General features: G+C 43.3%; 1 protein-coding gene across 2 annotated transcripts; it reads right to left on the reverse strand.

The window, feature by feature from the left end:
- Positions 1–63: 63 nt before the first annotated feature.
- On the reverse strand, positions 64–20,080 carry ODF2 (outer dense fiber of sperm tails 2). 2 transcript variants are annotated; one of them, XM_065695546.1, is made up of 20 exons: positions 20,000–20,080; positions 18,241–18,325; positions 15,923–16,048; positions 15,161–15,328; positions 13,578–13,744; positions 12,948–13,077; positions 12,564–12,695; positions 11,799–11,873; positions 9,506–9,577; positions 8,815–8,931; positions 8,094–8,279; positions 7,364–7,473; positions 6,535–6,670; positions 5,749–5,859; positions 5,035–5,139; positions 4,309–4,467; positions 3,325–3,425; positions 2,627–2,789; positions 2,150–2,275; positions 64–1,409 (listed from the first exon to the last, which is right to left on the reverse strand). In XM_065695546.1, exons 2-20 carry the CDS (start codon positions 18,298–18,300, stop codon positions 1,236–1,238), a joined length of 2,418 nt encoding a protein of 805 aa, XP_065551618.1. In that variant the 5' UTR covers positions 18,301–18,325; positions 20,000–20,080; the 3' UTR covers positions 64–1,235. The 2 variants fall into 2 exon arrangements, with proteins under 2 accessions (XP_065551618.1, XP_065551616.1); XM_065695544.1 differs by lacking the exon at positions 20,000–20,080 and adding an exon at positions 17,402–17,555 and having other exon boundaries at positions 18,241–18,326.
- Positions 20,081–20,955: the final 875 nt, after the last annotated feature.

Consider the following 20,955-nt stretch of genomic DNA (forward strand, 5'->3'; position numbering starts at 1 on the left):
ACGTGTTTGTGTTGCCATAAAGGCCAGCCGACCCTAAATACAGCAGGATGAAGAGGAAATGCCTGACGTTACCAATTCCAATGTAGTTTATTGGTTGTTCTACCATAGCACCTTTAGGTTTTTTGAAGTGTTAAATACACACACAATCACAGAACTCTTGAAAAAATTATTAACTTAGGACAGCTTGATGGCAAATACTGCCTCATGAGCACATCGCACATAAATAGGACTTAAAAAAGGAGTTAAACATAGTTTTGAATTTTGCCCCCATAAGAACCATTTACTGGAAAGAACAGGACACCAGAGAGCACATGAATTTTAGGGACTCCATACATTGAAGACCTGATTTTCCAGGAGAAGATGCAGACTAGGTTGATAAAGTAGTTGAGTATCCAAAGCTGCTCTTTAAATTGGCTTAAGAGCAAATCAGTATTTCATGCACACCCTGAACTCACGTGGTATTCACATCACTGAAGTGCCACTGAGGTTAAACTGCAATCTTTCATTTGAAGTCAGATGGTTTTGGCTCAGTCCTGGGGATATTCAGGATCAGGAAATCAGGGCAAGAGGAGTAAAGCAACCGCAGCATCACACTCGGAAAAAAAGGTGAGGCTCAGGGAGTAAAAAAGAAAAACCCAAATCATTATTTCTGGTACAAAACTGTTCACAAACACTGTGGTTGTTCAGGAAATAACCTCTTAGAAGTGTAGAGCTCAGGCACTTCAGTTATTTTCAACTTCACACTTCTGGTGGGTGGACCCTCTCCCACCATCCTGTCACCCAGTGCAGCAATACAATGTTCAATAGTTTAAAAAAATATATAAACCCCCCCCCCCAAACATAAAAACCCCACATGATCTCCCTGACAAACAGCATGAAAAAGGAAGTGTGAAAAGGAAAGGAGCTGTTATAAATATTAACATGCTCAACAAACCGCTGACAGGTTTTAAGAGCTGAAATCATCAGGACTTTGCAGGATGAAAAAGACCTTTTCCATCATGTGCAAAAATACCTGGGTTTGGGGCACAGTTTGTGGTGTGATGGCAACCTCATCTATTGCCGATATCCTACATTTAGGATATATGTCACCATCACTTTATCATCTCATGCTGCAAGGAAAAGAGGAAAACGTCTCCTGACAGCAACCCTGAAATGCCAACCTACTTTCTAACATATGGCTTTGAAACAGGGCTCCTTTTGTGCTTAAAAGCGGAGGTGCAAGGAGAGCATTGCCCTCATGGAGAAGAATGAGAGTGGCTGAGGGAGCCCAGCAAGGCACTTTCTCCAAACACATTGGCATAAGAAGACTTGAGGAACTGGACATAGTTTTGCATGCTGCGGTTGGTGCTCTCCGACTGCTCCAACCGATCCTTTAAATCCTGCAGACGGCTTTCATAGCGGTGCTCTGCCTGCATAAAGAAGCACAAAACACAGGCTGAAAGACAGCAACATTCATCCCATTCCAATTAAAACTGAAGCTGGTCCCCTAAAGTGCTGAAGACAGCAAGAATTAGTACAGCAGTAGATGACATTACCATAGATGGTGCTATGATATTTATAACCTGTTTTGCTCATTTCCGACTCTATTCAGCACCCACTGATCAAACCAGGACACAATGTGGCTGATCAGCTGAGCTTTTAAAACTGATTAGCTATAGTTATGAGGAATTAAACAAACTCTGCTCTGAAAAGCTGCTTGACCTGATCTATGTGCCAACCCAATTCCAAGTAAAACTCAAGCAGCAGAAGAAAGAGGACATGATGAAAGATTCCCCTTCTTTCCTCTAGAAGAGAAATTGCATTCTCTCTCAGATAACCAAGCACAGTAAATGAAGTTGATATCTGCTCATGACGGCTGATGCAAATCTTATTTGAATCCAAAGGTCTGATTCTTTTCTTACAATCACATAAGTTTGGAGCAAGTTCATGCAGATCATTGCTGTAAGTTAATTAGAGTCCCCACTCTTGAATCAGTGACCTAACAGACATGTCATGCCACACATCTGGCAAGGTCACATACAACAGCATGTCATATTCAGACACAGCTCTGTGTGACTTGCAGTATATCTGTAGAACTTTGGTTTACAGACTCCAGTTGCTGCCCAGGACACCACCAGCACAGCAACAGTATCCATTGCAGGTCACTCACATCATCTTTGCTCCGACGCAGTTGGCTCATTTCCGTTTTATTCCTACTCAGCTGGGTCTCCAAATCCAACATCTTGGACTGGGCCGCCCTCTCTCTCGCCATTGCTCGTTCTCGGGTTTGTTCCACCTGCACGTACCAACAGAACAACTCTGTTAAAGGATTGCCTATTGCAGAACCATTTTTCCTACCCCACTGCCCACAAAAGCCCAAGAAAGTTTAACTGGACACATCCTCATTCATAAGCAGCAGTCTTGTGCTTTCAGCTTTTGATTGCAAACTGGAGCACAGAGTTCAGGTTTTTCAATGGTTTAACTGGTGACAAACAATACCAGCACATTTTATTATCTGTATCTCACTGAACATGATGATTTTAATGAATTTGGTCATAGGCTGCGGAGTATTTCCAGCATCCTCGCTCTTCTCCTATTACAGGCTGGGCATTTTTGGGAGAATTCACAAACACAAGAAGTTTCTTACTTGTCTTTTGGCATCCTCAATGGCCATCTCCAGCTGACGCGCCAAGGAGCTACACTCCCGTGTCTTCTCATCTAGCCGCAGCTGGCACTGGTGGATTGACTCCTCCCGTTTTGCTATGACCTGAAGGAATTCTATGTTCTGGGCACTCGTTGACTCTAGTTTTCTAGGTTAAGACAATAACGTAAGGAAACCTATTCATTTTAAATGGAGTGTGTTCTAGTCTGCCTTTTTGTCAGGTCCTAGCTAGTCTGGGAATGGATTCCATTGCTCCTTGAAAGGTGAGAGCCCCAAGAAGCAATTCTCCATTTCTCAAATACAGGATTTCAAAGACTGAAGGACAGAGAGAGTACCCACATACCTGCATTTCCCCACACATTGTCTCTAAAAGGAATTAATAAACACAGGTAAAATTACTGGAACATGTAGTAACCTCAGGCTAAAACGGGCAAGGAGCTGGTTTATGTGCTGTGTAAAACATCATCCTTTCTAAGAAAACATTCATAACATGTGCTGCAAAAACATACAACTCTCCAGCGGACAACTACTGATTTGAGATCCTTCTGGGATAAATACACAGAATCCTGGGGGCACATAAGGGACTGCAACAAGACTGAACCTGTTCAATCCCCTGAAAGAAAACAATGGGAAGAGGATAGAAATGGAAGGTTAAGAGAGCAAGAAAGCCTAATATTTCTAACCTTTCTAGCTCTTCCACCTTCAAGGTGAGCTGCTTTTTGTCCTCCTGGGCAGAATGACACCTCTCCCGTGTCATCTCCATTTTGTCCCCCTGGAGCTCAATCTAAAAGTTACAGGGAGTAATTACTTCACAGAGTAGTCACTACACACACAGGACCAACCACCTAAACTACATGCAGCCTGCCAGAAGGAAACATGCTCAATTCAGAATTTCTGGAGAACGCCAGGAAAGGAAGAGCAGAGAGAAAAGCAAAGCACTAAACATCCATTTTTCTGGTGCTTCCAGTTAATGTTTGGAAAGGTATGAAAAAGTTCTTCCATACTGCAAATGAAAAGCCAGGTCTGCAAACACTTGCATGCAGAGCAGCCGCCTGTAAGCATAGCAAAGCACACACATTAAAAGCTGCCATATACATGACAGCAGCCCACAAAGGCATTAGAGCCTGAAACACTAGAAAGGTTGTAATTCCAAGCTAGTCAGAGTAAAGCAGTTACACTGCGAGATCATTTGCTGAGTCTTGAGGCATGGCTGTAGAAGTCATGCCTGTTGTAATTGTCCTGCAATACCTAGAGAGTCCTCCTGGGGACAAAAAACAGGGATAGGGAAAACAACCTGAAATCAGTTGAGAAAGCAAGGCTGGGGTAGCACTATCAGCAGAAAAGCACAAAAGGGAAAGCTGACAAGGTGATGGAAGTAACAGAAGGGAGTGTTGGCATTAGCAACTGTTGAAACTGCTGCTACTCAAGACGCAGTAAGTGCGGACCAGAGAATGAGGAAGCTTTCAAGCAGTCAGGAATGCCACTAGCTACACCGCTAACTTCTCGCACAAAGACATGGCACACACCTTTATTTTGCAGTGCACGTTTAATCTTTTCAGAAAGAGATGAGAACAGAGACGAAGACTGAACCTTCATGCGACTGGAAATTCATCTTGGTCTCAGACTTCTGGAAAGCAGAGATGCCGGTAATTTCTGCTATCCCTTACCTGCTGCTGAAGATCTGAAATTTGGACAGACAGGTCAATGTTCTTCCTCTCGGAATTCTGAAGCTGCTCTCTATATTCTGCTATCTGTGATTCTTTCGTCTTTAGGATCTCGGGCAGCTTCTCCAGTTCAGCAAGCCTGCTCTGCAGCTGTTTGTATGACTATAATCAAAGGAGACAAAAGAGAATGTGAGGAATCTTCAAATGTTCGTAAGGTCAAGACTAAAAACATTTCTCAACTTCAGTGAGGCTTTGTTGGAATGCGACCGTGGTGACAATGTGTGGGTATCTGGCCAGTGTTGGAGTTCAAAGCCTAAGGTCTTCTACTCCAAAAGGCTTTCTCTTAGGATTTGGCATTCCCTATGGATGGAGTGAGAATGAGTATTTTGGATCGTGGGCTTCTATTTTACTAGAAGTACAAGCTCTTTTTTTGAGGAGAGCTGCTCCACATCAGACGATGTGTGACCTACCCAGCCCACTGTTCCAAACCACTTTTTCTGCAGCAAAAGACACAGGAAGCAATTTAAACACCTCTGAAGAACACCATATAGTCAAGAAGCAGCTGCTAAATGTTCAATACATTTTGCAGAATGAACAAGTCCTGAGAAAAACAAATGGAAAAGGCAAACTCAAGCCTTTTATTTCCTCTTCACAGCCATTTTTCACTACATTCAGGGCATTAAGATCCATGAATGTACTCAATGTATCAGTCTCTAGAGGAATAGTTACCAGATCCATCTGGTTATTCTTTTCTTCCTTTAGTGCCTTGTTCTCTTTACCAAACTTCTCCAGTTTTGCTGCTGCATCTTCTGCTTCCATTTGGGTCTTTAATATCTGGACATTAAAAAAAAACAACACATACTTTATCTGTCATATATATGCTCAAGGATCAGCAACAAGTTTCTTACCACACCAGCCACCACCCCAGAACTCTATCTGGAAGTTGACTTTCTGCTACCTGGATAATCTGGGCTTTCTACCAAATGTTTTTCCCTTTTGCCTTATCTTCCTACAGTCACAATATCAAAAATCCCTCCAAAAAAGCAGCCAAGGAACAGTACTTGCCACACTAAGAGGCAGAAATAAAGCATGTAACTATTTTTCTTTGCCTTTTGAAAAAGAGCTTGGGAAAGTGAAGTATTAAAACCATTCTTTTGTTTTTCATTAATCAAGATCTCTGTTATGGGAGTCAGCTCTTCCTAATGACCAAGTCATCAGCTCATAGTGAGGAAGGCAAATCTTGCACACTTTGACATACAGCACATGGCAGTCTGGATGCTGCCAGCTGAAAAAAAGTCAGGCTAATAGAGACAAATCGACCAAAACCATATCAAACTGCAACATCCTCCAAGAGCAAACAAAGGGTTAAGGTGTTATAAGCCACAACAGTAAAGGAAGGAAACATGTCATTGCAAGGGCTGCAGGTTTTGGTAAGATGCCTACCTGTGACTTGTAGTTTTCAATCATCCCTTCATAGTTTTTGACAGAGATTCTCAGCTGCTGCACTTCAGCCTGTGCTTGCTTCAGCTTTTCCTCCATTGGGGCCACACTAGCCTGAAAATAGAACACATTTGGAAGTATATGTCACACTAAGCTGTCTAATGTCTAGACTAAGAAAAAAGGCTTTTGTCAAGTGTAAGTCGGCAAAACTTTCCAGGCTTCGGTAGACTGCCAAATTCCCATCAACAGAGCAGAGAGGTTTGGGATGGACGTGCAGTCTTTCCATTTGCCTGAATGAGCTGTGCTACTTGAATTAGGGCTACTCCTTATTTGGATCAATGCCTGGGGCTTTCCAAGAAGAAAATTATGCAGGTTACCTACAAGATCACCAGTGGTAAGAGAAAACAGAAGAAATATACCAGGCACTTTTTGTTTTATTCTGGAAATTACCATTCCCCCTGCATGAGCTACAGTTGGTTGTTCTCTGGCCAGCAGTACGAAGATGTAAAGACAAGATGTAAGAATCCAGCTGGAAGAAGCAGTACTTGAATTGGAGATCCTCCTAACCAAAACATGGAATAAACCCAGTCCTCACAGAATGTATGTTTCCTTTATGTCTCTTCCCAGCACACTTGCTCTGTCACACTCAGGTTATGGAGAAACTGGTTTGAAAGTGAATGGGAGTGATGGGTGCAATTGAACTCTGTTGTCAGAAGCCAAGCAACTTGTTGTAATGTCTCCCTTTTTTTCCCCCTAGCATTTCAGCTTCAAACCCCTAGAATCGCTGACCTTTAGTCTTTCATTCTCCATTTTTAAATTAGAGGTCTCTGAAGTCTGTCGATGCACTTTATTCAGCACCACATCTCTGACGTCCCGCACCTTGTCCTCCCGAGTCGCCTGCTCTTCCAGTAAGTCTGCAAGACGACTGCCATACAGAAAGAAAATCAATACTTAAGTGGCAAGAATAAGGCTCCTAACCCTTAAACATTAGCTTCAGAAATGAGGCTTTTTCCTATCCTTTCATCTTCCTCCTCCATATATGCACACCTATCTTATATACTGTTCTACTACCTCAGTCTTAGCCTGCTGGAAATTAACTTGAGTTGTCCTCTTGGACCTCAAATGCATTGCCTTCAAGATACACAGAGTGAAGAGGTACCTTTCTCTTGTCTCATAACTACCTCTTTTTTCCTGCAGCAACAACTGTACTGCAGTAATAACACTACATTTATTGACCTTCACAACAAAATAGACAGGAGCTACACTGCCTCTCTCTTCTAATCCCTTCAAGTTTCTCAAACAGATCTCAAAAGAAAAATAACCTTAATTCTTTCAAAGCATTACAAAATTGCAAAGGAACGGGGTTTTAAGGGTCAGCAAACCCTTACAAAGTCTGCCTTTGCTGTGGCAAGTCAGCAGCAGAAGCCACGTTGCTCTCTTGCTCTCTCTTCCCAAACTCTGCTCTAGTCCTTAGGCAGTACTGGTTTTGCTTGGCTATTTACAGTCAATCCAATGAAATTATTTAATTTAATGGTATTATTAAATTCAGTTAAATTATCCTTGAACTTAGAACACATCTCCATTCGTGCTCGTTACTCTACACTAGTTTTATTTTAACCTGGTCAGTGTAACAATTTCCAGTTCGAGGTCACTCTTGTCCTTTACTGCTCTATCATGGCGGTTCCTCCAGGTCTCCAGGCTAGACAGCGCTTCAGCAACATACCCGTCCTATCAACAAAAAGAAATACAGGAAGAAAAGAGTAAGGGTGGCAAAAATGTCACTGGCTATGGGATATGCAGACAGCATAAGGCATGGCTAAATTGCTACTAGTGGCTCCTGTCCCTGGGATTCAAAAAACAAGGGATAGACAAAAAAAATAATCGAGTAGTGTAAAATCCATGTTCCCTTTTGGTTTGTCCCAGTCCCAAACTTTCCTACTTTTCCTTGATATCCTTTAGTCATTTTTCCAATAGGAAATTCCACTATGCCTCTAAGTCTTTTTACTTTCCTGCTCTAACTCCATTCAGAGTTTTCAGTCAAAATACCAAGGCTTTATTTTACCAGTTTTTTTCACCTTTCAGATGGGTCTAAAGAGCTAGGTGAAAAATCAGATCTGCTAGCTTAGTATTATCTAAGTTATGGCAAGTCCTAAGTTAAGGACATGCAGCAAATACAGTGACAGCTGAGAAAACTGGTCTTGTTCTAAACTTAGCATAAATGGGCCAAGGCATCAAGACAGAAATAAATCTCATTAGTTGAAAGCAAAGACTCTCCCCAGGGCTGCTACCAGAAGTCAAAGACTTAGATGCATGATTTTAAATGAGGTCTCTTCTGTATTATCAGGTACCTTTTCTGTTAGCTGGGCACTCAGTTGCTCTACATACTCTTCACTCCGCTCTGCCCGCTCTTTCTGTGCACGGAGGGCTTTCTTCAGGGCCTCTTTGTCACGATCTGCCTTCTGCTTTACTTCTTTCAACTGTTCCATGATACGTTCCACCTCTGCCTTATGCTGAGCTTCACCGCGCTCCAGATTCTGCAAGAGGGAAGAAAACACACCATATGGAATAATGCCCTTACATCTGCATACCCAAAGCAGCAACTAATTTCCTAGAACTGGTGGAGAGAACTGGTTATAACCCCTCAACTTTCAGCCTGGAGGTTCTTGCAATCAGGTTTCACCTACACCATCCTGTCCTAATATTGAAAGACATGTCAGCATGACATATCTGGCTTTCCTTCCAAGAGTCTTCCTTTTTTCTTTCATAACCTGTTCTCTACAATACTTATTTCCTTTCCTGACCAAGATAAATACTGGTTTACCATTCTTTTGATCTACCCAAGAACACTGTCTTTATTAACTGAATTGCTCACATATAAGAATGTTGCTTTATGCAGCTATATATGTTAAAGCTCCTCTAAACCATTAACACACATGCTCATCCTAACATCATCATAACATCAACAGATACGTTAAACCTAAGACTTTGAACAAGATAATGATTCCCTTGAAGTCAATTCAGTTTATGAGTAAATGAAGAGATGATCCCCGGGGACCACCGCAAACCTACCCGTAGCTGTACAGTCAGGCGGTTGTTCTCCGCTTCTTTGCCCCGCAACTGTGCTTGTAAATGGGCTTTCATAGCCTCCATAGATTTGGAGAGTTCCGCTACTGCCTTTGCCTGGTCCTAAGTAAGAAGCAACAAGACACAGACCTTTTTCCTCAACAAGCTAATAGAAGGCACACTTTATAAAACCTAACAGTCTCAGATTTCTTCACTGAAGGGTCTCCAGCCACCTCCTCTTTCCTCAGATGGACCCCCATGGCTCTTCTACTCCAACAAAATGGGGAACAAATAAGTAGCCATTTATTTTAAATCAGATGTGAATGACTGGCCTGAAAGATTTATTCTAGGGCAAAACATCCTTCATGTGGCATCTCTTCCACTACATTCCCCTTTAAATTACTAAACAGAGGAACAGGCTGGAATTTGACATCAGGAACCAACAGGACCTTAAACAGAAAGGCAACTCAGTGATAAGCCCAAGCAAAGAGAATACTACCTAGTCATCCTTGTGACAGATGTCTTATTAGCATAATATGGAATCCACAACTGTGTAGAAATTGGTTTTATAACTCAGCCAGTTGTCTGAACCCTTAAAAAGTAATTTTCTGCAAATCCAAATTCATAGTTTGGACTATCTGTAGTTCTGCAGAACTCAAAGATGGAATAGGGAGGAGAAAATGGAAAAAGAAACTACCTTTCCTGCCTGTATGTCATTGGCAAGACTCTCCATTTCTTTTTCTTTCTCCTGAAGTTTCATCTGAAGTTGCTGGGAAAACAAACACCACTTAGAGGTTAAGTAACAAACACATTTAGGTTGGCAAGGTGGAGGAAAAGAGGTGTAACTGTCTCCCTCCCTCGCAGCTCTGACTCACGGCACTCTCTGGTATCCACAGCAACTGAAAAACAGGCTGCATTCTCCTCAAACAGAAAGCAGAAGGGGTACAAACACTTGTTTAACAGGGCATAACGTACTCAGCCAAGAACAAGGACCTGACAGGATTGTATACCCCACAGATAAAAAAAGGGCATTACCGGTCTCACAGCAAATTTTATACCTTCATGCAATGCAAGAACTCTTTTCTCAGTTTACAGATAAGGAAATGAACCAAAACTGGCACCAGATCACTCATTCAGTGACAGCAGCAGATACAGAAAGCTTTCCCACTTTGTGCTTTTCATAAAATCACAGAATCATTTAGGTTGGGGAAGACCTTTAAGATCAGAGAATGTGGTAAGCAAACCACAAGCTCTTTGTTTTTAAGACCCTAACCATTAACCCAGCACTGCCAAGTCAGCCACTAAACTGTGACCCTGAGGGCCACATCTACACATCTTTTAAATGCCTCCAGGGATGTGACACCACCACTTCCCTGGGCAACACATTCTAATGTTTGACAACCCTTCTGGTGAAGAAATTTTCCTAATATCCCATCTAAATGTCCCCTGGTGCAGCTGGAGGCCATTCCCTCTTGGGTACAAGCAAAAGATGACCATTTCCCCTCAGATTATAGGGCTTCATTCTGCTGCTCATCCCAGTCTTCCAGCTCAGGGGGATGGGTACTCTGAGAACTGGTCTTACTATTAAAGACTGAGGCAAAGAAGGCATTAAGTTACTCAGCCTTTTCCTCATCCTTCATCTCTAGGTTTCCCCCTGCATCCAATAAAGGAGGTAGATTCTCCTTAGTTTTCCTTTTGTTGCTTATGTATTTATGGAATATTTTTTATTGCTTTTTATGGCAGTTCCAGATTAAGTTCTAGTTGGGCTTTGGCCATTCTAACTTTCTCACTCAACCCTTTCATCACTATCATTAAGCTCTAGGCAACCAAAACACATAGATCTACCACCGACCACCTCTTCTTCCTTGCCTATCTCTTCTAAGGAGTTACAGCCATCCATTGCAGTGCTCCAGTTGTCCATGCTTCTGTGATGACACCTATGTCTTAGTTTTCCTGCACACAATGACTTCCAGCTCCTCCTGTGTGTTGCCATTGCATTGGAGTAGATACACTTCAGTGACTACTGATCCTGCTGCCTCTTTGGGGGTAGAAGCCCTAATTACTACATGACCATTCTCAGGCTCTTCTGTGGTTTCTAACACAAACTCTTGTGTCTTTGCTGCCACACAGATCTCCATCCCCTACCTCCTCTGAGATGGCAGAGCAAAGGACCTTGCTAGCATGCTGTTCTTCAAACATTGGTTTTATCCCTTTCCCCTTCAAATCTAGTTTAATGCTCTTTCAATGAGCCCTGCTAACTCCCATGCAAAGATCCTTTTCCCCCTTTGAGACAGGCCTGTTGCCAGCAGGCCTGGTGTCATGTGAACCAATCCATGATCCATACCCCCAGAATTCTGCTGGTGACACCAGGCTCGGAGCCAGGTATTGATTTGTTGCCTATCTCTGAAGATAACATGATAACCATATAGGAAGAGGAAGACAATTTCCAAACTGAAAAATCCTATCCTGAGCATTAGGGGCATTTATTTCTGCAGTAGGTATTTTTTCCTCTCCCACCCCCAGAGTTTTCTTTTTAAAGAAACATGTAGTATAATTATTGCTTTGTACATTCAATACTATAAGAAAAGGTAAGCAAAATCATAGAATCATAGACTGGCTTGGGTTGGAAAGGACCTTATGATGATCCAAGTTCCAACCCCCTGCCATGGGTAGGGACGCCTTACACTAGACCATGTTGCCCAAGGCTCTGTCCCACCCAGCCTTGAACACTGCCAGGGATGGAGCACTTACCACTTCTCTGGGCAACCTGTTTCAGTGCTTCACCACCCTCACAATCATTTGTTCTTAAACATAAGGACATGCTTAAGCTCTTTTATGTAGTTGAATACTGTAAATCCTAATGGCACTCTTCATGAAGATCTCACCTGTGTTATCCCTATTCTAAGTCCATATATTTCAAGGGCTATGAAAAAAAAAAAAAAAAAAGCAAAACAGAAACCCCAAAACCAAACAGCTTGTGGTTTGCTTACCACATTCTCTGCATCTGAGTCAGCCAGCCTTTTCAGAAGTATTTTTTGCCGCACCATTAACTTTTCAGCATCCTTCTACAAAAGAAATACATAAGAATTATGTATTACTAACTAAATTACTAACTAAAAAGTCAGTTACAGACAGTCAGTTTAAATGGAACTGGGCAAGTCAACCACATTTGTTCCCAGTTGCAGCAGCAATTCTCAGGAGATATACAGAAGCACCAAACAAAATATAAGAATAAATATAAAATGTAAACTACAGAAAGAATAGTAAATTCACTTCTGTATTTCTCTTACAAGCAATATAGAATTGTTCTGTACAAGCAGGACAGAATTGTTTACATTCTCTCTGTTACTGCTCTTAGAGCCTACAAAAATAAGGTTCTGAATATCCTTAGGCTTCTATTAGCTAAGGTCACATCTAGTCCTCAGATGTCAGCCAATGCAACTGTAGCAGTAACATTTCACACCAGCACAAGCAGCTGTATCCAGAAGAGAGAGTTGGCAACACAGTAGTGCCTATACCTTTTAAGATAGTCACTTAGATACTCTGACATCCTCACAGCAGAAAAGTCAGTCTTATTCTATGAAGTAGGTAGGGATAAAACCCAACAAAAATACAAAAAGTCCTACCCATCCTTTATGACACAGGGACAACCGCAGGGCTGGGAAAAAGCATTCAAAGGTCTCAAATTGCATCTCAGCCCACAAAATGACATAGCCTCCTGTAATCTGCCAAGTTCAAGTTCAAGCACTGCTCACCTCCTTGTTGTGCTGCTCTTTGAGAAGCTGTCGTAGTGTCTGGTTGGTTTCTTCAAAGGTGGTCAATTTCTGGAGCAGAAGTTCTTTTTGCCTTGTCAGCGCGTTAATGTCTGAGCTGCTCATATGCTTCTCCTAGAGAACAGTAAAAAAAGGGAAAAGAATTATTCACATAGAATGTGTGAAGCTGGTACAAGCACAAGCAGTGCAATAGTGAGCACCACATGTGCAGAAGGTGACTGGATGCTGCAAGTAAATACCCCACTTCAAACAAAACTAACAAATGCCTCAGCTTTCCCAGAGAAACAATTGTTACATTACATTTTTAAGACAGCCACATAACAGGACAAGATAGCAAAGGCAAGAACAAAACCAGACAACACCTACAATGTTGAGTCTCCCAATTGTATTTTCCAGGGCACGGATCTGCCTGGCTGCTGCTGATGCATCCCTTTCTGCCTCACTCAGCTTGGACATCAAACACTCCTTCTCATGCTGCAGGTACTTCTTCTCTAGCCTGTAATGAGAATTCAGCTATCAGAGAAACAAGATGCTTTGACAACTCTACCAGCCACTATTGATATATAGGTGATTGGATTAAGAAACACCCCATGATTCAGTCCTCTCAGGGGCTATAGCCTCTAGTTTTCAGTTTCATGTTTATTCATTTGTTGTTCTACCAGTATCATCACAATTCAAACAGCATCTCTTAACCTTCAAAATATTAATTGCAGAGCTAGGATGACACTCCTGTAGGCCACACAAGCCAAATGCTCTCAGGTTCCTCTCAAGAGCAGTTTTTTCTATTCCAATATCATCCTATAACCCTTCTCTGCAGCTATTGCCATTGAAGTTCCCCTTGTAAAAAGTGACAAAATAACCTCAAGAACATGAGTTCTTAAGCAGCATGGCAACCCAACATACAAACTACAACCTTAAATAATGCTAGCAGTAAAGGAAGTATTGCCCTGTAAATACAACTACTTGGAGTAACAATGGAGAACGGAGCTGTCTTACATAGTCAGGTCTTTCTCTTCCCTTATGCGCTCCATATTGCGCCTGAGCAGCGTATTCTCATGCTCTGTTTCTACCAGCTCTTGTGTGACTTCATTTAGTTGCTCTTTCTGCTCTTCCAGGAGACGCTCTGTCAGTTGCTTGTGTTCCTCCTTTTCCTGCAGCTTGGCCTGATGAAAATATTTAAATAGGACGTTAAGACAAACTAGGTGCTTTTAAAGTGATACACAGAACCACATCTCAAACCACTGAACCAACTACTGAGCTGCAGACAACAGAGGATCAGGCTTTTTCTTGCATTTTTTTCCTTCCACCCACTCCTCTTCCCCCTAGATATTTCCAGGTTGTTCAGATGCACAAAGAGCATAATTCAGCTATTTCCTTGAAGTACCTCCCATCCTACAAACACAGGGAGATGCAAAAGCCCTGGTTTTAATTCATATACCAAAAACTTGTCATCAGCCGCAAGACATGAAAGGCCTCAAACATGGCAGGAAAGGAGCTCTGGTGGCAGTTCACACACTGGAAATGACTCCCATTGCTCCACTATTGCTCTGGGAGATCCATGGAACTGGGTGAAATCAACCGAACAGTCCCTAGCATTTTGTTTCCATCTACCTGTTCTGTAGCAGCATAGTGCCACTGCTGGTAGTGTGACAGCAGTTGTGTACATAATACTTGAAGGCTGAATGGGGCTCAGAGGTTGGCTACTGCTCCCCATGAATGACACATGTACCCCATTTGGCAGTTAAGAGTGCTAGAGACAGTGAAGATGTGAAAGAAGAGAGAACATAGAGGGGGTCTGAACAACTGCACCAGGCTTGGATGCTCTTTTTGCAGCAAAAAGTCACTGGAGATTCCCTGGTTTGCACAAAATCAAAGCTAATAAAATTAATGTGATCTTACATCATGGATTTAAGTGACACCACCAAACATTTAGATTCAATGAACTTATTAAAAGTAGCAAAGTGGATTTTTATTTCACAGTCATGTAAGTAACTCCATTAAATTTTGTAGCATAAATAAAATGGAGAACGCTTAACACAAAGATCTATTTGACTCAAATCCTATTCGTTTACACAGATTTGAACATCATAGTTTTCAGTAAAATACTACTACTTAAGATGTGTTACCCTCAGTATTAACTCAAAGTTAAAGACACAGTTTGTCCCCACCATCACGCATCCGGGAACATCTCCTACCCATTTTTTAAGTGGTGTCAAGTACATAAGATGCTGCTTATCTGCAAAACACATCAGTGGGTTGCAAATTTTTTAACCAAATGAGAAGAAACAATCTTGTTAAGTGGATTATTTGACACTGAAACAGCAACACCCTGTACTTTTCACCTTTGGGAATAACCTGTTTTCAGACTTTGGGCTTGGGTAGAAGAAAGATTATTTGGAAACTGAAGCACAGCAACACCTTATTAAACAGATAAGGTTTTACAATGTTTCATAGTAGGGCTTAGTGAATTTCTCAGCAGGATAGCTCAGCTTTTCTAAACAACTTTAAACAAGCTACCAATGGCCTGGGTAGTCTTGTATTACACCAAGACTTGACCCCAACCTCCTCCATCTCCTCACCTCCTTCATCATTCCCACTGCATTTATGAGGCTATCTATCTTCTTTTCATATTCATTCATTCTGCAGCAAACAACATCCTCCTCATCTGCAGAGAGGTCGCTCAGGTGCAACATTGATGGCATTTTGTCTGAATCTGGAGGTGCAACTTCTAGGCGGTGAGCTGGTCCCTGGTAGAAAATACCAGAAAGTCATAAACAGGATCCTAACCATAACTCCCAAACACAGAGACCAGGTTGTATCACTGCAACAAGGCTGGTAGAGAAAACCAACTTGTAAACATTCTTTCATTTCCATAGGTAAAGGTCAAGAATGCACACAGACTTGAACAGAAAAAGAAGAAAAAATAATGGAAGTTCCAGTTCTCATCTAGGAAAAGCCAGGAATACAAAAGGAAAAACTATCAACCCACAAGAAAGAAAACACACTACACAAATACTCCATGCTTTGGAAGAGACTAACAACAGCAGCACCTCACTGTGCCTCTAGATGAGATCTTGAAGGGGACCAATAAAGCTACAATAAACAGAGAAATTTCTCTGGCTTCTAGAGGCAGAAAGGCATGATATGGGCATAGACTAATAATTAATTTCCTATTTTTCTGTATCAAAAAGTGAAAAAGATTTCTAGAAGACACAATGGGTGGTAGGTGACAGTAGCCTTCTTTCAGATCAGCCCAGCTCCCTCACTGAAACATCGACTCTCTTCAATCTCAGACAGACCTTTAAAAGTTTTAAGGTTTTGAAGTGCAAGCTCGGCCATACCTCCCATTTGCAGGTGGACTCCCGGACAGATGTTTTGCCTGGGGGTACCCAGGGGGCTTTCGTTCTCACTCGGACACTTCGACATACATTCACAGTATCCCCCTTCACTTTCTGCTTGTGCTTTTGCTGAAAGAAAAGAGAAGATAAAATAAATCAGACTTTTAAAGAACCATTTACAAATTTTAGTGCTGCAAAGCCAAATTAAAAGATGATTGATACAAAAACATCATAGTGTTATGCATGATACATCACGTAAGACTGGCCAGCAGCCATCAGAGGAGGCTAACATCAGCCTGAAGGAAAGGTTATTGCACATTGAGCTGATAGTGTATCTTGTCTATCACAAAGCAGCTCTGTGATATCCCTGGGATACCTGCACTTGTGATGTGATGAGAGCCTTACGCAGCAGACCAGGGTGGGAGACTTGGGAGGGAAGAAAGTCTTCTCTGTACGGAGATGCACAAGAAAATATCACAATGCAACCCATTCGTGTGAAGAAGGAACAACCTGCGAGATCCCTTCCCCATTCCAAGTTTGTCTCACAAAAGAGCAGATATATCACGTGATAACAGTACTATCAGAGAAAATTAAGAACAGTGCACTGTGATTGGTCCTGAAAAGCTTCTGAAGTGGTTTTGCTGCTTTGTAGTTAACTAATAGATGGGCATTTATTTCTATTGAACTTGAAGTGCTCTGACTGAAGGGAAGTTCAAGTGGTTTTGCACAATTCTGACCTTCAGAGAAAAATCTGATGTTCTAAATATTCCCTACAGGCAATTAATTAGTAAGAGTCATCGATTTCACTGTCAGGCCCTACCCCATTATGATATGCACCATTAGCCACAAACACAAAATAGAGGACTTAGGATAGGATGGCTGCACCTAAGGAAGAACGAGCATCACCTTTACGTAAACATCCAGCTACAAAAGAGGACAGGTGACAACTTGAAACTCAACTTCAGTCTTGCCTTCAGCCTGCTGTGGATAAGGATACGAAGAGATTTTCTTTGCTGCATAGAGCAGCAGACCGAGAAGGTGCTTAATGCCAGAAGGATGGTTTGAATCCAGGCTCTTTTCCCTAAGCCCAGTCATTTTAATACAACCAAGATGGTACCTGAAACACCTAAATACGACCTTTCCCCAAACCCTTCCTACAATAAGGATGAACCCAAAGGAAAATCATTACCAAGACACAAATCTAGGAAATAAAAGGGAAAAAAAAATCCCCCAAACTATATCACATTGGAAGCAATGCCCCTCTCAAACATACATGTGAACATGAAAAATACATATTCTAGATCAGACTCAAATCACCTTAAACATACAAAATGCGTCACTGAAAATTCACCACTGAACACAAATTCATGTCTTACACTTCAAACACAACAGCAAAACAGACCTTGAAGATGGTGTGGTGCTTCTAGGACCATTCACCTTCCTCTTTGCAACCCTTACAAACATGTGGCTACACACTCCTACCTGGCATTGTGCAGGTGTGGTTTTCTGACCCTTTTTAATATGGACATGGACAGGGGTGTTTTCATCCACATGGACGTGCAAAGGGGGAGATGAGGAACGGTTCTTCATGGCTCTTCTCCCACAAACGGGAAAGGGCAAGACAATGAAAGGAAACCTGTGGATAAGGAAACTGGAAATAACAACATTTCCCTCTGTGCCAGAAAGCAAGAATGGCCAGCCTTGGTTAAAATTTGAGCTTTCAGTAGCATCTGCCATTTTGAATTGCACACTATTTCGCTGCAAAGCTGGGATTAATACAAGTAATTGCTGCTGGTATTTTCTGCTTTGAACATTGCTATTAAAGACCAAATACAGTTGGACTGATAGCAGGTGCCTGTAAGAGTCATCAGAGTTCAAAGTCTTTGAGCAAGCAAGCAAATCAAGGTTCCAGTAACCAGCACCATCTGATTATGAAGAGAAATTTGAAGGGAGAAGAGAAGCGTTCATTTAACAATTTGCTAGGGAAAAATCAACAAGAGACCATCAGATCCTTCCATCCTAGAATCCTGACCCTGTAAACTCTTTCATACAAGCTTTAAGTGTCTTTTGAAGCTAAACAAATGCTTAAAAGCTTTTAGATCACAGTATTTAATCTTTAATCTCCAGAAAAAGAGCACGAACTCAACCAATACCCAACACAAGATGGAAAAGCCTAGAAACGCAAGATTAAAGCCTCTATCTTTGAGCATGATGCTTTGGTTAAGGTAATGGTATGATGCAATTGCAAATCCTACAAAAGTCCACCAGCAGCACTAACCTGATCCTGGCAGAAAGGGTTTTTTGTAAGGTAAATTACTTACACTTATTCTAATGCTTTTGGCTCCTCTGGACAGTGTGTTCTGTGCAGAGACTGAAGTCATTTCATCGTTGATGGATGAAGGACACCTGATGCAGAAATAATAAAATGACCACTAATAAGAAAAGGTGTCAAATTCTGAACAACCTCCTCTTTTCAATTTAAGGCTCAAACACATCAAGTATATGGACCCAAACAACAGCGGTTGCTGTGTCCTGGCTTCCTCTGACAAGCATGGGATGAGGAAAGGACAGAGACTGCAATTCCTTACATAGTGATAATGAAACTTGGCTTAAACAGTGCAAACGTTTTGTACAATTACATGAAGGCCTTGCTCAAACAGTTACAAACCTCCAAATTCTAACTGCAATTTGAAACCAGTTTAATATGGGAACAGGTTTGAACAGTTCTAGGGCATGTGTAGATCCCCTCGCAAACCCCACAGCATCCCCAAATTCTGCCACCATCAACAAATTCTGCAAAACTGCACCGAAACATTGACGGTTTAGGTTTATATTGCGCAGGCTGAAGAGATATATCCGAATTAGCACTCATGCTGAGGGAAACCCAGCACCACAAAGACTCTGTCAGGTACAGCACAAGCATCTTCTGGCTGGGAGGACTTGAAGACTTGAAGAAACGGGAGTGCAGGAGAAGGGATGTCCAAAGGACTAATGTTTGCTGGGGAGGGATGGAGTACAGCTATTGGGGTGGTGGTATATTAGGCTTAGTTAGCTGACCTTATGTTAACACTCCTCCATAATGTTACAAGTCACACTTCTTAATGTGGTAGAACAGGATTTTTACACCACTTCTGCCAGACTAGAACTGAGATCATTCTTTATAGCTCATTGCTTAATTTACCAGCTTGCTGCGATTCATGTAATTACTCTAAATAAACCTATTACTACTGCATCTGGCTTTAAGCAGGATGCGTTTAAAACAAAATACACATGTATATCACATTAGAGTAATGAAAATTAGAGGGGAAAAGAGATAGATCCCCAGCTTCTAACTATGAACAACTCCAAACACTGCTGGGCACTTTAATCTTCTTGTTTCCAAGAGAAGGGTTAAGCTCTCTCCAGGCCCACATGTGAGCATGGGTTAATGCACTGACTGAGAACCTGCAGAGCTTTCAAATCCCAGACTGGTTTGGGTTGGAAGGAACCTTAAAGCTGATCCAGTTCCAACCCCTGCCACGGGCAGGGACCCCTTCCACTAGAGCAGGGTGCTCCAAGCCCCTGTGTCCAACCTGGCCTTGAGCAGTACCAGGGATGGGGCAGCCACAGCTTCTCTGGGCACCCTGTGCCAGCGCCTCAGCACCCTCACAGAAAAGAATTTGCTAAGATCTAACGACCACAAGCGGAACAGAAAAGCAGTCACCAGCTTTCGCTAACGACTGGGTTTATTTCAGAAGTTTAAGCAACTTCTCCTGCCATCTCCGGAGGCTCTTCAGGCAATGTCCGCCTCAGCCTGGCAGGGCCCTGTCCCGGGCTCAATCTCCCACTGCAAGCAGGCTCAGCTCAGGGCAGCGCTCTCCTCCAAACGGGCTCAGAAGCCTGCAGGAGCGGCACCCCCCCCCCCTCGCAGCCCGTCCCAACGCCCCCCTCGCACGTTTTCCTTTCCACATCCAAAGCCGCCCGTTGGTTCCCGTTTTCCGCTGCGGCGGGAAGAACCCCCCTAAGGCGGCGGGGACCGCTCGCTCCTGACAGAGCGGGCAAAAGGACCCTTCCCGGCGCCCCGCCCCACCGGGCCCTCACCATGAAGCGCCGCGAAGGGTCCGCTGCCGCCTCAGGAGGTGGCCGCCGGCGGCGGGGAGGCGGCGGGAGGCGCTGTTGCCATAGGAACCCGCCAGGCGGGCCGCGCCGGGCGGAGCGAGCCCGCAGCAGGTGCCGGTGCCGCCGCCGCCGCCGCAGCACTTCCGGGTCCGCCGCCGCACCGCCGCTCCCGGCTCCCCCATTGGACGATTCAAACCTTCCTCGTGACCAGCCCGCCGCCGCATACGTTACAACGCCCCGCCCCACAACGGGCCCCGTCGCCATAGTGACAGGAAGCGGCCCGAGGGGACGGGCCTAGTGCCGCGCTCCGCCGCGGCCTCCCCCGGCGATTCGGCCCCTGTGCCCCGGCACGCTCCGAGGGTGGCCACGCCACCACCGAAGGGCTCGGAGCAGGTTGATGCAGTTGTGTTAAAACTGCATCACTCGCGGTTGTGTGGATACTGCGGGATGCAGGTTTCAGTACAAGGCAGCTCTAACACGAGCACAGCAAGTCACAGAGCAGCAAACCCAGCTGGTTTTACTGTAAACATCATTTTTGTCCATGCCAGACCATAACCGGGTTTGTAACTAGACTCACATTCAAATGAAAGTAAAAAATACAACAAACAACCCAACAAAAGCCCCAAAACCCACCCCCTATCACAACCTTTGCTGTTACACCTCCTCCCCAGCAGAGCCCAGCTGTATTAGACCTACTTCAGCTGCACCCAGAATGTCTCAACAAAGCTTCCCAAAACCTGCCCTTTCTCCGGGGAAAACAGGACGCAGTACCAAGGCAAAACGCAAGGCTTGGGCTCTGTAAAGGAGCCTGGATCATCTTGCACTAGGACAAACATCCCACCACAGCTCAGGAGACTTGTACATTACCTGCTGAGCCAGCTCCTAACCCCACTGGTACAACAGCAAATCCTTTGCTACTCTCGCACAGCACACCTACG

The sequence above is a fragment of the Lathamus discolor genome, chromosome 15 (genome assembly GCF_037157495.1).
Source record: "Lathamus discolor isolate bLatDis1 chromosome 15, bLatDis1.hap1, whole genome shotgun sequence".
Classification (NCBI taxonomy): Eukaryota; Metazoa; Chordata; class Aves; order Psittaciformes; family Psittacidae; genus Lathamus; species Lathamus discolor.

Coding starts and splice junctions, on each gene's coding strand:
- ODF2 (XM_065695544.1), bottom strand. CDS start 17,509: ATGAAGAACCGTTCCTCATCTCCCCCTTTGCACGTCCATGTGGATGAA. Junction 6,671..7,363: donor GAAATTGTTACACTGACCAG/GTTAAAATAAAA, acceptor TCTGTATGGCAG/TCGTCTTGCAGACTTACTGG. Junction 2,276..2,626: donor TTGAGGATGCCAAAAGACAA/GTAAGAAACTTC, acceptor TGGTACGTGCAG/GTGGAACAAACCCGAGAACG.